Source organism: Pan paniscus, chromosome 16 (assembly GCF_029289425.2).
Source record: "Pan paniscus chromosome 16, NHGRI_mPanPan1-v2.0_pri, whole genome shotgun sequence".
NCBI classification, from domain to species: Eukaryota; Metazoa; Chordata; class Mammalia; order Primates; family Hominidae; genus Pan; species Pan paniscus.
In genome coordinates, this window is record NC_073265.2 from 42,840,675 (window position 1) to 42,855,600 (window position 14,926).

The 14,926-nt window shown below is 34.0% G+C and overlaps 1 protein-coding gene across 2 annotated transcripts in view; it reads right to left on the reverse strand.

Annotated features, from left to right (window-relative positions):
- WDR72 (WD repeat domain 72) overlaps positions 1-14,926 on the reverse strand; it is a 247,152-nt gene that overhangs the window by 96,508 nt on the left and 135,718 nt on the right. For both annotated transcript variants that reach the window (XM_003827853.6, XM_008953180.5), the window contains 2 exons: positions 5,183-6,000; positions 3,427-3,518 (listed from right to left, as the gene is read on the reverse strand). In XM_003827853.6, coding sequence (XP_003827901.4) covers positions 3,427-3,518; positions 5,183-6,000 — 910 coding nt within the window. The remainder of the gene's footprint in view (positions 1-3,426; positions 3,519-5,182; positions 6,001-14,926) is intronic.

The following is a 14,926-nucleotide window of genomic DNA, read 5'->3' on the forward strand; positions in this document are numbered from 1 at the left end:
TGGTCTATGTAAACTGGTTCATAGAGTGTCCAGCAGTTTCCTACACAAAAAAGTACTTAATAAGTGCCTTTTCATTAATTGAAAATGTACATATAATCATAATGAACAATCGATGAATTAAGGCTTTCTGATGGCTACAGTCTATTATCTAGGTGCCAGATCCTGAGAGATAGGGAAGACTGGTAAGGGCTTGTGCAAGCGGAAAAGTTGTTACTATAATTGTCTACTTAAATTAATATATTGATATATGTTTGACATTGTGGTATCAACTATTTAAATTAGCATTTGTCTGATACACTTTTCATCAAATCCCTATTTTTATATTAACATATGAGGTATATATATATATGAATATATATATACCACATTAGCAGTCAAGGAAAATGTAATAAAGATATTGTATACAATGCAATTTGAGAACATAAAAGTAATACATAAGAAACTTCTGACCAATTATTGATATTATTTTTTCCTGATAGAGCATTTAATATAAATGTAAAATGACCAAGAACACTATATAAAACATGTAAGTATGGTAGGAGATTATAATTTTGACATGTTTTCCATTTCTTCATGAACACAGCAGGTAAGAGAACATTTTCTTTTGATCTCTGTTTTTCCTCCCTCTCCCACTTTGTTGACCTTGTGATTCAGCCATTGTCAAAGCTAAGTATTGGTCTCAACTGTAACTACTTCCTAGCATCATGGGGTACTTCACAGCACAATTTAATGTGATGTTAAAATTTTAATATGTGATAGAAATGAGAGCCAACTTATCTTGGCAATGTCAGTGAGTTAAAGAATTAATTGCAACTTTAGGGGGAAAGATAAAAGAAAGTATCCCAGGCTTACCAACATTATTCAGTCAATTCCTGCTGACAGAAGTGAATACTGGTTCCTATCAACGTTTTAGATGAGCACCTCGGAGTATTATTTTATTCTTTAGGATTTGGCTTCATAAAATTAATACCATGAAGTCAATACTTCCTTTCTTTAACCTTCCATCTTCCTATTATTTTTTTGAAAAACATGTTTCCCTACTCCTTAGCTGAATTTCAAATGCTATAAGTGCCAACCTAAATTTCAGAGAGATGATTCTATAGTAACAGTAGCTGCGAAGGCTTTTTGCTGGGGCACCCACAGGAAAAGCAGGGGCCCCTTGATTCTGGTTAGCAATCCCCTGTCTTTGCAGAAACACTTATATTAAATCTTAAATTCCAATCCCCTTCCCAGTTACGATTGCTAAAAAACAAACAAACAAAACCAACAACAACAACAAAACATTGGATAACTAACCCTAATAAGAGTAACTATCTAAGGAGAAAGGAGGCAACCCAGACTGGGGCTATTTAGAGGGAACATTATCTGTAATCATAAATGTGAGAAGTGGCCTGACACAGTGGACAGGAAATGGGGTTAGGAATCAGATTTGGATTGGAATGCAGGCCCCTCTACTGAATAGCTGTTTGCCTATGAGTCATCTAACTTCCTTGAGTCCCATTTTTCTTTTAATGGTAAAACAGAGATGCTGCCTCCTACTGTGCAGGGTTGTTTTTACATTAAATGAGATAATATATGTAAAACCATTAACATAATTCTTGGAACATACTAAGCACGAGTTAATTGGAAGCTAATAATAAACTCTCACTTGAAAATACTCTTTTCAACAGTCCTGTGAGGGCCACTGTGTACTGTCATTCAGGTCACCCCATCCTATGGATCATATACTGCACAGCTTTGGAGGCAACATGTGCATTGTATCTGGGATCACATTCCCATTTTACAAATGTAGTAATTAGGGCTTTTAAAAAGTAAAAGACATGCCCAATAGAACACAAATAGTGAATGGCAGAGCTGGATCTTGAATCTCAGCCATCTATCTTATTTATCTCCAAAACCACTGTTCTAGTCATTATTTATCCTTTAATTTTATTTGTCCATTAATTTAACTCATCCACTAGTTCAAAAGTTATTTGCTAATTCCTTCTAGATATTGTTCTAGGAACCAGGGACACAGCAATGAATAAAACTGTCACAAAAATATAACTTCCATGGAGCTTACAACTTAGTAGCAGGAAGCAGATGAGATTTTTTAAAGTTAACAGATGTCAGATAGATAGTGAAGAGGCTTATGGAGAACAGTACAACAGCGAAAGGGGTAGGGAGTGCTGCTGCAGTGATAAAGTGGCATTGGAGCAAGACTTGATGGATGTTAGCGGGTGGAGGGTGAGCAGGTTGAGCTATATGAAGGTCTAGGGAAAGAACACCACAGGCAAGGGTACAGCTAATGCAAAGGTCCTCAGACCTGCTTGTCATGCTTGGGTAAGAGTAAAAAGGCTAGGGTAGCTGGAATGAGTTAAGCAGGGGGTGAGCACTAAGAGAGAAGGTTGGATGGGGGTGTGTATGTGATGACATAGGTAGAGCAGCCAGATCCTATAGGGCTTTCTGTGCTATAGTAAGGACAATGGCTTTTATTCTGAGCGAAACAGAAGCCACCAGAAGGTTATACATAGAAGAGTGAGGTTCTGACTTAGTTCTGAATAAATCATTCTGGCTGCTTGGGTGGGAACAGAGTGCAGGAGTCAAGAATAGGAACAGAGAGATGATCAGGAGCCTGCTATGGTCATCCAGGCAAGACAGGATGAACGCTCACAGGGGTGAGGGTGAGGGAAAGGAAGGTTGAGGGGGGTGGAGTTGCTGGTGTAGGGGGTGAGAAGCAGTCAGATTCTGGGATACATTCTGAAGGTAGAACTGACACAATTACTAACAGATTGGATGTGGGGTATGTGAGAAAGGGAAAGTAAAAAAGAATCACAAAGTTCTTGGCTTGAGCAATTGGTGATTGGAAGGATAGAACTGTCATTTACTGAGATGTCCCAAACTTGGAAAAGCAGGTTTGGGAGATACATTTGCCATATGGCATCAAGAGGAAATCTAAACACTGAAGTTGAGAATATAACCTTTTAAAATTGCAAGAAAATTATCTAATATAATAATCATTTATTTGGTAATAAAGATGATGCAATAAACTTTCCAATAAAACACAATAATAAAATACTTAACATATAAGTATTTCCTTTGCTGAAAAGTTTCAAATTTTTAGGCATTTCAAAGATCATTTGAAATCTATGTTTTATAAATGTTCAAATGTTATGTCTATGTTTTAAAATTATAAAATGTTCAATCTATGTTTTTAAATGTTTTATAAATGTCACCCACCTTATTTTCTAAATGAAGAAAATAAGGCCCAGAAAAGCTAAATGACTAGCCTAAAGCCACACAGCTAGTGTAATCAGAAACATAGGTAAAATCTATGTTTTATATATGTTATTTATTTTGACATTGCTAACCAGTTATAGAAAGACTAGTTATGTCCTTTCACAGAAAAAAAAAATCAGATCATATCTGTGCCAGTAACTCTCTTACCATTTCGTAAGCAACTGTAGAAGCTTGACATATTTAAAATGTCATTCCCAGCACTTCTCACCTTACTATGTACACATTCCATTCTGAAAGAACTGTTAGAAAAAAGATTGACAGCATATTACTAAAAAGCATGAAAAATTATTTGAGGAAATAAATCAAAGATATGGGTACATGACCACTTTAGCAAATTTGGAAATTGAATACAGATTATTTTTAGCAACATCTTTCACATCAATTTCTCTTGTGAATCTGATTTCCTCACTTTGCTCCCACCTAAAATCTTATTTATTTATTTATTTTTTTAGGCTCCCACCTAAAATCTTAATCCCAATTGACCTGCACATCTTAGTTTGCCAGAATTATCTGTGACCTATGTTTACAAGACAGGCTTTGCTATTTTAGGTTACATGACTACTGACTAATGCAACAAATTAAAAAAACCCAACATGTTGACATCTGTCAAAGAATTATCCTCAGGTATCATTGGAGCCTTATGAAGGCAGGTTTTACCCTAGGCCAGCGTTCTAATCACAGGAATCTTCCAAAACTGCCAGGGATGTTCTGATAAGTAGGCAGGTGTTGCCTTAAAATTCAGTTAAATTATGTGCCCAGCTGTTAAGCACACAAGGATTTCTCAACCTTCACAACCACAGTAAAATCTTTGTGAAATGGTCACATTTGTTGGAAGGATTTGGTGTGACAAATCCAATATACATGATTTTGATTTCTCAAAAAATAATATCTGGGCTCTGACAGCAGATCAAATCTGGAGTGGCTGCAGTAGAGAAGCAGTCTCTAATCCTGACACCTTCATTCTATAATTTGTTTCAATGAAGAATTCTTTAAAGAGTCAACTAATGTGTGACAACATTTGAAAAGCTATTTAATGAAAGGCATTCCAAAAGTCCATAAGCTTCCCTAAAGTGCACTAGACATCAGACACATCATTTCCATCCTGTAATCTGTACCAGGAATAAACTTAGAATGAAAACCTCTGGCAAACAACTAAGTCCCTCATCTGCTCTGTGGGATCATGATTAGACCGATAAATCAAATTGGTTAGCAGCCTAAGCTTTTAAGAATTTGACAATCACCTACACCACCCACCTCATTTTGTAAATGAGGAAAGTAAGGCCCAGAAAAGCAAAGTGACTAGCCCAAAGCCACACAGCTAGTGTAATCTCAACACTCAAAAGCAACAGTTATTACTAAACTGTACTATGTATAAATGAATCACTAAATAGCCTCTTCTATTTTATTCTATTTTAATATGCCAAAATATAAAATAAATGGTAAAATTTGAGGAATGAAATTTTCAAAGTTTTCCTTCTCTGATGATATAAAAATATATCATCATAAGCATTTACTTAAATGTTTTTGCTCATACTTGATTCACACCATGTAAAATGGATTTCAAGACGTATATGTGTCTATGTATGTATATGTGTATGTATGTATGTATCTATCAACTCATTCAACATCCCACACTATGTCTTTCCTGGCACATATTATGAGAACATTGAATATTTGTTGAGTTAATGAATTTTAAATCATATAGATTTATTGCCAAATTATACTCTAATCCCAAACAACTAAAAGGGAGATTTTCTTAAATGTTTTTTAAACCAGAAATTGTTGCATACTTACCCCCCACTGGAAAGAAGGAAGGAATGTTAAAGAGCTAAATATAGCAAATAATGATATATATTTTTAATGTCATAATCTAGTATAGTCAAAATCTCTAGGTATGTCTTACCTGCCAACTCTACATGCCAATTCTAAAGGCATGTTAACTAATTTATTAACTAAAAATAGTCTGTTCAACAAATAAACTATAGTATCTGACTCTCGCAAAGAATCACAATTATTTTCCAATCCTCTTGGAATTCCAACCTGATTTGGAAGAGTGGCTGTGTATTTATCTGACAAGTCCAAAACTTTCCTGGAAAATAAATTTACTCCTGAATAGTCTTTTATCATTCCACTACTGCATAAATCCCAACCTGGCAACATCAGTGAGAAATTATCTTCATTCAAAGCAAATCCCAAAGAAATAGGACCCTGAAGCTTTAAAATATTGAGGTGCTTAATGCAAAGATAATCTAAATCTTTATCCACTCCCCATGGCAAAAGGCAAGACAGAAACAATTTTGCTGTGTCTATTGTGAGACTGGCATCTACTTTTCTTGATGGCTTAGGCTGCATTTTTTTGGAGATCTTCATTTTCTTCTGCCTTTTAATGCCATCATTTTCTTCTGAGAATTTGATGGTATTATCTCCTTGGGCCAGGCTTTCAGTAATAGGCTTGGCTAGTGCCTCTGCTGAAAGAGGACCACAGGCAGTTTTACTTTTTCTCAGTGTCAGTGTCTTCTTCTCCACTGTGCTCTTGGCTCTTCTCAGGACCTCACCACCATAGAATGAACTGGAAGAGTCAACATCACTGAGTGGAGTTGGTAGCAAAAGTTCAACAAGGTTTTCCAGATCAAATAGAAGAATATGAAAGCCCATGTTACTCCATTTTGTCTTCACAGGCAAGACATTAAAAGGTCTTGGGCAAAATTTGGCATCAGTAACCTAAGGGAACAAAAAATATTTGTGTCAAAGTTCTTGCTTATTATTTTATTAAAGATTCCATGATGTGAAAGTGGCATTTTTAAAAAGTATTACATTGCAGAGCAGCTAAAGGCAAGTCATTTCAATTTTTTTTGTCTTAGCTATAAAAATTCATTTCTAAATTAAATATTCTATATTCTAACATTCTTTGAAAACTTTTCTTTTTTCCTAAGTTTTATTTTTCCTCTAAATAAATATGAATTATGTCTCTGGAGTAAGATGGCACTAGATTAACATCCTTTAATATAGACTCTCACATCTTTCTACTATTATTGTCATAAAGACATACAAGGACAAGGTAGGTTTGAAAACTGAGGAGAACAAATGTAAGAACGCATGCAAAAATTTATTAAATATTTTAACAAAAATGGTGCTTCCAAATTTGTTAAAATTGGAAGTAATTTAAATGTTAACCAATGTCATATTGCTCTAAGAAAAACCCAAAAAACTCATCTTGTTGACTTGCATTTGATTTTGCCCCAAACGCTGGCACAGTGGGTTCCCATACTTAAATTATGTTCTTGCTAATTTATGAGGCATTCCTTGAATACTCTATTCCCTCATATCAACCCATTACTCTCTATACTCTTCCTTGCTTTTTTTCTTCTTTCTAGGACTTAGGATTTCCTTACAGAATATGAAAAATTTATTTCTTTATTGTATGTTTCCTCCACTAGCATTCAAGCCACACCTTTGCAGGAATTTTGTATGTTAGTTGCTTCCAGTGCCTACAAAACAATGCTTCTATACAGCATTATCCAGAGACTCAATTAATGTTTGTTGAATTAATAATTAGCAAATTTATACAATGGAACACCATTTAAATAATTTAAAATGGTGGTGTAAATTATATCAATCGGTGAAAAACATGTTATTAGGCAGACAAAATAATTCTCCTTTTGTAAAATTTTACGTACAAATATATAGATATTTAAAAATTTGACACATTATCTACATTTGTATATATAAATATACATATATAGGGAACATGTAAATACAAATAAATGAATAAAGTCACAAAGGATATGAACCAAAATGTTAACAATAGTTAACATTTAATTGGGAAGAAGGAATTAATTGGGAAGCAGAAATTAAAATGATCTTTATTTATACTATGGTGTGTTGTGTTTTTGGTTTGGTTTTCTGAAATTTTTTTACAGTGATGATATATTTAATTTCCAATAATAAAAAAGGAAAGTTTAAAAAGAAAACCATTACAAAGTATAAATGGTAAAAAATGAAATGGAGAACAAATTATAAGAGCAAATTTGTCAATATAAGGGTTAATATAATTATTAATAAATAATTTTTGCAAATCAATAATAAGAAGAGGCTCTTACAGATGGATGAATGGGCAAAGATAATAACAATTCACAAAACAAATATTCAAAAGTTACAATATGAAAAATTTTTACAAGTAGTAACCAGAAATATGAAATTAAAATAATACCATTCATTGGCCTATTAATTTCACCATTATTTTCATCAAAGAAGCCAGACATAAAAGAATTAACTGTATGTAATTCCATCCCCGTTATTTTCAAAAGACAGGAGAAAACAAAACAATAGGGTTTAAGGATACCTTCATAAACAATAAATCTACAAAGATAGTGGCTACCTTTTGAGGACTGGGAGGTATAGTTTCTGGGGTGCTCACATGTTTTATTTCTGGATCTATGTGGTGATTATGAAGGTGTGTGCTTTATGACAATTCATTGAGCTGTACATTTTTGTGCTGTGTTGTTTACTTTTTTCTATACGTGTTATACATTTCATGGTAAATAAATAATGTAAATGAACTGTTTAAGGAATATTAACAAAGTGCCTCCATTTGGACTAAAAAGTAGAATATGCCCTGATTTTTTTTACCCCTGCATACTGTCAGAAAGTAACCAATATTTGAATTTCATGCTTATAATTTCTTTGCTTTCGTTTAGTGTCTTAACCTTAAATATGTATTCCTATTTGACCTATTTAATTTTGCATGTTTTCGCATGTTTGCCAAACTCCAGATTACATCTCCCACTTATTTAGACCATGTTTAATTTCTTTTGATAGTTTTATAATCACTCAAAAATATGTTTATATTACTTGCCTATCAGTTATTTAGCTCTGCAGTACCTATAACTATGGGCCTCTTAAAATTTATTACTTTTATTGCCTCTGTTTTTTCCTGCTAGAATTTTGTCAATTTTGATACTCTTTTTAAAGCATCAACTTTTGACTTTGGTTATCCTCTCAATGGAATAATGTTTTTCTCAAAAGGTAGTCTTGTGTTAGCTTGACTTATTTTCTCCCAGTATTCGTGAAGAAGGGATTATTCTGCAGTCTCTGGCTTCCTCTGATGCAGTTGAGAAGTCAGCTGCTAGTCTGTCACACCATCTGTCTTTTCTCTCTGCTGTTTGATGAGATCCTTTTGGCTTTAATATTCCACTGCCTCGCTGTGATTCTTCTAGGTGTGGATGTTTTCCCCCAGTCCTCCACTGTATCTGAGCCTCCCCATCTTTCATTAACTTTGTGAAGTTGTTGGGCTTATCCCTTTGAATATTTTCTCTTACCATCCCATTATCCCCTTATGGGACTCTGATCAGGTATTTGCCAGAGGCTCTATCCCCTTACATGTTTTTCAACTCTTTTGTCTTTCTGTACCTCATGTGGGGCAATCCCTTCAAAATTTTTCTTTTAGTTTGCCAATTGTCCTCTCACCTGTGTTTAATATGTCCCTTAAATTGCCCATTGAGTTCCTAATTTTGATTTTTACATTTTTCATTGCCAGACGTTCTATTTGGTTCTTCTAAAAAAACAAAATGGTCATTTTTATAGACAGCTATTTCTTACTCATATTTTAAAACAATTCTTATATTTTTAAACATACTTATTATACTCTGCATCTGTAATTAAAGTTTCTAAAATCTTTGTGGATATGGCTCTGCTTTTTTATTTTGCCAACATTTTCCTGTTTCCTTGTATGCTTTATAATTGTGCGTGTGTGTGTGTGTGTGTATGAAATGTGATCAGTGAGAATCCTTTGAGATATATGTGACAGTGCACTCTTTAAGAGAGGATTTTAGTTTGTGAATACCAGGTATCCAGGGGTACTACCAAATAGGGCCCTCTTTAAACAAAATTTTCAGCTTCAAAAGTTTTCATTCCTTGCAGGTGGTGTGAATTCTGACTCAAGATTATGGTTATTAATACTTAAGCAAAAGTACTTTCCCCCCTCCATCTAGGGCTGAGACCAACAAAGACAAATATTTTTATTCTCTTCTTGTGTGAAAAATATTGCTCACCTTGGTTGGCTTTCTCACTGAATACGCATCTCTTAGAGGACAATGAACTTATGCTGTGGTATCCCATCCGACTTCCTATCACTGCACTGGACCTGGAAATTCTCTCTTTTAACCTTTATAGTGGTTTAAACTAAAGCTAAACGTACCCGAGGATTAGCAAATGCTCTTTCAGCCTTCTCCAACCTGTCTGGAATTGTGCTCTCGTTTTGCTTTTTACCTCTAAGAATTTCTGTAAATTTCTTGTTAATTCTAATATGCATTATTTTCAAAGATAAATTTTAAAATAGCTTACTCTTTATTTGTAGAGAAATGAACAGGACTGATGTTCAGACTATTAGCCAACAAACAGATAAACATTGGATTTGCAAGTACCATTAAAAATTGAATATTCAGTTTTGATAATGGAGGGAGTTAATGGGCATTCTTATACACTGCAAGATTAGTGTAAGTTGGCACTTATTTTATGGAAGGCAATTTGGCAACATGTATCAATAATCTTAAAATGTTACAAACTCTTTAATGCAGAAATTATTTTAAAAATAATTCCTAAAGGTATGATTATAAATATGCACAAAATCATATAAAAAATGGTCATTGAGGATTCTGCTGTTTCAATAAGCTGAAAATAACTTAAATGTCCTATACAATAGATTTGGCTGAATATATTATGGCATATATATATGCAAAATACATTATGACATACATACATATGCCAAAAATTCATATATATTGTCAATGGAAAATATTTAAATTTTTAAAAATATAATCCCATTTTCTATAAAATTGCAGATTTCTTAAAATATTTTGATCATATTTATTTTTTAAATTTCTAGAAAAACTTATATTTTACCATACCAAACAAAAAGCTCTTCTAAAAATAGTAATCAAAATGGCCAACCCAGAAATAAACCTAAATACTTACAGCCAACTGATCTTCAACAAAGCAAACAAAAACATAAAGTGGGGAAAGGACACCCTATGCAACAAATGGTGCTGGGATAATTGGCAAGCCACATGAAGGTGAATGAAACTGGATCCTCATCTCTCACCTTAAACAAAAATCAACCCATGATGGATCAAGGACTTCAATCTCAGACCTGAAAATATAAAAATTCTAGAAGATAACATTGGAAAAACTCTTCTAGACATCAGCCTAGGCAAGGATTTCATGACCAAGAACCCAAAAGCAAATGCAATAAAAACAAAGATTAAACAGCTGGGACTTAATTAAACTAAAGAGCTTTTGCATGGCAAAAGGAACAGTCAGCAGAGTAAACAGATAACCCATAGAGTGGGAGAAAATCTTTACAATCTATATGTCTAACAAAGGACTGATATCCAGAATCTACAATGAACTCAAACAAATTAGCAAGAAAAATACAAACAATTCCATCAAAAAGTGGGATAAGAACATGAATAGAAAATTATCAAAAGAAGATATAAAAATTGCCAACAAGCATATAAAAAATGCTCAACATCACTAATGATCAGGATAATTCAAATCAAAACCACAATGCAATACCACCTTACTCTTGCAAGAATGGCCATAATAAAAAAATAAAAAAATAATAGATGTTGACTTGGATGTGGTAAACAGGGAGTGCTTCTACACTGCTGGTGGGAATGTAAACTAGCACAACCACTGTGGAAAACAGTGTGGAGAATTCCTTAAAGAACTAAAAGTAGAACTACTATTTGATCCAGCAATCCCACTACTGGGTATGCACCCAGAGGAAAATAAGTCATTATATGAAAAAAATACTTGCACAACTATGTTTATAGCAGTACAATTCTCAATTGCAAAAACGTGGAACCAACCCAAATGCCCATCCATCAATGAGTGGATAAAGAAACTGTGAGATATATATATATATATATATATATATATATATATATATATATATGAATGATAGAGTACTACTCAGCTGTAAAAAGGAATATGACCTGGATGAGATTGGAGACTATTATTCTAAGTGAAGTATCTCAGGAATGGAAAATCAAGCATCGTATGTTTTCACTTATAAATGGGAGTTAAGCTGTGAGAATGCAAAGGCATAAGAATGACACAATAAACTTTGGGGACACAGGGGGAAAAGGTGGGAAGGGGATGACGATTAAAAGACTACAAGTGTGTGCAGCGTATAGCTCTTGGGTGATGGGTGCAACAGAATCTCACAAATCACCACTAAAGCATTTAATCATGTCATCAAATACCACCTGTTCCCCAATAACCTATGGAAATAAACATTTTTTTAAAAAAGAAACTATCATCAGCGTGAAGAGACAACCTATAGAATGGGAGAAAGTTTTTGCAATCTATGCATCTGACAAAGCCCTAGTATCCAGAATCTACAAGGAACTTACACAAATTTACAAGAAAAAAACAAACAACCCCATTAAAATGTGGGCAAAAGAACAAGAACAGACATTTCTCAACAGAAGACATTTGTGTGGTCAACAAACGTATGAAAAAAGCTCATAATCACTGATCATTAGAGAAATGCAAATCAAAACAGCAATGAGATACCATCTCATGCCATTCAGAATGGTGATTATTAAAAAGTCAAGAAACAACAGATAATAGCAGGGCGTTAGAAAAATAGGAACAGCTTTTACACTATTGGTGGACATGTAAATTAGTTCAACCACTGAGGAAGATAGCGTAGCGATTCCTCGAAGACCTAGAACCAGAAATACTATTCGACCCAGCAATCCCATTACTGGGTATATACCCATAGGAATATAAATCATTCTATTATAAAGATACATGCAAGTGTTATGTTCATTGCAGCACTAGTCACAATAGCAAAGATATGGAATCAACCCAAATGCCCATCAATGATAGACTGGATAAGGAGAAAGTGGTACATATATACCATGGAATACTACACAGCCATAAAAAAGAATGAGATGTGTCTTTTACAGGAACAATGGATGGAGCTGCAAGCCATTATCCTCAGCAAACTAACGGGAAAGAAAAAACAAACACCCCATGTCCTAATTTATAAGTGGGAGCTGAACAATGAGAACACATGGACACAGGAGGGGAAAACACACACAGTGGGGGCAGTCTGAGGAGGGAGCAGGGGGAGGGAGAGCATCAGGATAAATAGTTAATGCATGCTGGCCTTAATACCTAGGTGATGGGTTTCTACAGGCACAGCAAATCACCATGGCACACGTTTACCTATGTAACAAACCTGTACATCCTGCATATGTATCCCAGAACTAAACTAAACTAAACTAAACTAAACTAAACTAAACTAAACTAAACTAAACTAAAGGGCCCTAGGGGAAAAAAGAAAATGTCAACAATAGATATGACTAGCCAAATATTTTTAACATGTACTACCCTCCCCGCAAAACAGGTGCATTGATCAAATTAAACTTAAAAGCATAAGAACAAAATTCACAAGATCAATAATCAAAGGCTAATATTTTAGGCATATAAAGAACTCACATAAATTAATTTGTAAAATACTCATACCATCACAAGAGATAAAGAGATAAAAATATTGTAGAGAGAAATAGTTTGTAAATCATTAGTCTCAAAAAAGTGTAAAATATTGTATACTATATGGGTTTTGATTTCTTAATTAACTAACTCTTTTTTTTCAACTTTTATTTTAGATTCAGGGGCTACATCTGCAGATTTGTGGTTTGGGATATGATTGATCCCAACACCCAGGTACTGAGCATAGTACCCAATAGTTGGTTTTTCAACCCACAGTCCTCTTCTTTCCTTTTCCATTTAGTAGTCCCCAGTGGCTATTGTTGTCATCTTTATGTTCATGAGTACTCATTGTTTAGCTTCCATTGATAAGTGAGAACATGCAGTATTTGACTTTCTGTTCCTGTGTTAATTAACTTAGGATAATGACCTCCAGCTGCATCCATGTTTCTACTAAGAACATGATTTCATTCTCTTTTATGGCTAAGTAGCATTATATTATATATATATACACACACACACACACACACACACATATATATCACACTTTCTCTATCCAATCCATTGTTGATGCGCACCTAGGTTGATTCCATATCTTTGCTATTGTGAATAGTGCTGCAATGAACATACAAGATCACGTGTCTTTTTGGTAGAACTTTATTTTCTTTCCCAGTAATGGGATTGCTGGGTCAAATGGTAGTTCTTATTTAAATTCTTTGAGAAATCTCCACACTGCCTTCCACAGTAGGTGAACTAATTTACATTCCCACCAAGTATAAGTATACACCGTATACATTCCCACTTACAAATATACACTGTATAAGTATTCCCTGTTCTCTGTGGCCTCACCAGCATCCATTGTTTTTTGATGTTTAATCATAGCCATTCTGACTGGCATGAGATGGTAACTCATTGTGGTTTAGAGTTGCATTTCTATGATAACTAGTGATGTTGAGCATCTTTTCGTATGTTTCTTGGCCACTTGTATGTCTTCTTTTGAGAAGTGTATGCTCATGTCTTTTCCCATTTTTAATGGAGTTATTTATTTTTTGCTTGTTCAATTAAGTTCCCTATAGATTCTGGCTATTAGACATTTGTTGGGTGCATTGCAAATATGAGAAGACCTCTGAAGTGATGGCTAGAAGAAGGGTAAGAAGGTATGCATATAGCGTGAACTGAGAAAATTTCAGAATGGCTGAAAGGTAGAATACGAGAAGGTAGAGAATGAGCTACACAGAAGAGATGAGGGCCAGATTACATAGATCTGTATAAACTCTACTGACTACTAAATGCATTCTAAGAATAGCTATAACTCTTCAAGGGGTATTTAAGAAAAGAAGTCATCTACTCACAAACTATAGCTGTGGTTTCTTCTGGATTACTGGTTAATCAAGCTGGCTGAAGGCAGAGTTCTGCCCTCCTATGCACTTCCACTTCCTCAAAGCTATAATCTCTGTCTCAGCACCTAGATCTCCTCAACTTCTGGGCCAATCAAAATCACAGCAATGATTCGAGCAATATTTCTTGTTCTCCTCTTATTATTTTGTGGTCCACACAGCCACAATAGGCCTAGTGCACTGCCATAAGCAAAAATCCTAAATTTGTGTTCCTAAATATGGTCACCTTATCAAAGAAGCAACTGAATATTTTACATTATTTTAAAATCATAAATGTTATTCCAAATTTAATTAACATACAACAGAGTTGGCTTCCAGTTGAAAACAAGTCCATTAGATTATAAGTATAAACTGTTGCTATGTTTTAATGTATTAAAATTATTAAACATAATTCCAGCTAGTCATCACTGTTTGAAACTTCAGGAAGTATATGTTAAAAGTCTTATTAACAAAGGGCCTTGAAAACATAATGACTATCATTTTGGATATAAGTAACACAGAAAAATGACAGTAAATGCCCATAATATATATTTTCTGAGTTTTCACATTTTATAGATTGGGCAGACACAATATTCAGTAATGTTTAGCAAAGGCTGTAGTTAATATTAACTTTATTTTTATGTTACCTATATGCAATATATTTCACAGACAAAAAGTCTATTAAAAGTAGCATGCTAAATGCAAAAATACAAATATAATTATGTTAATTTTAGGATGATAAAATATATCTGAAACATCATTCTAATGGA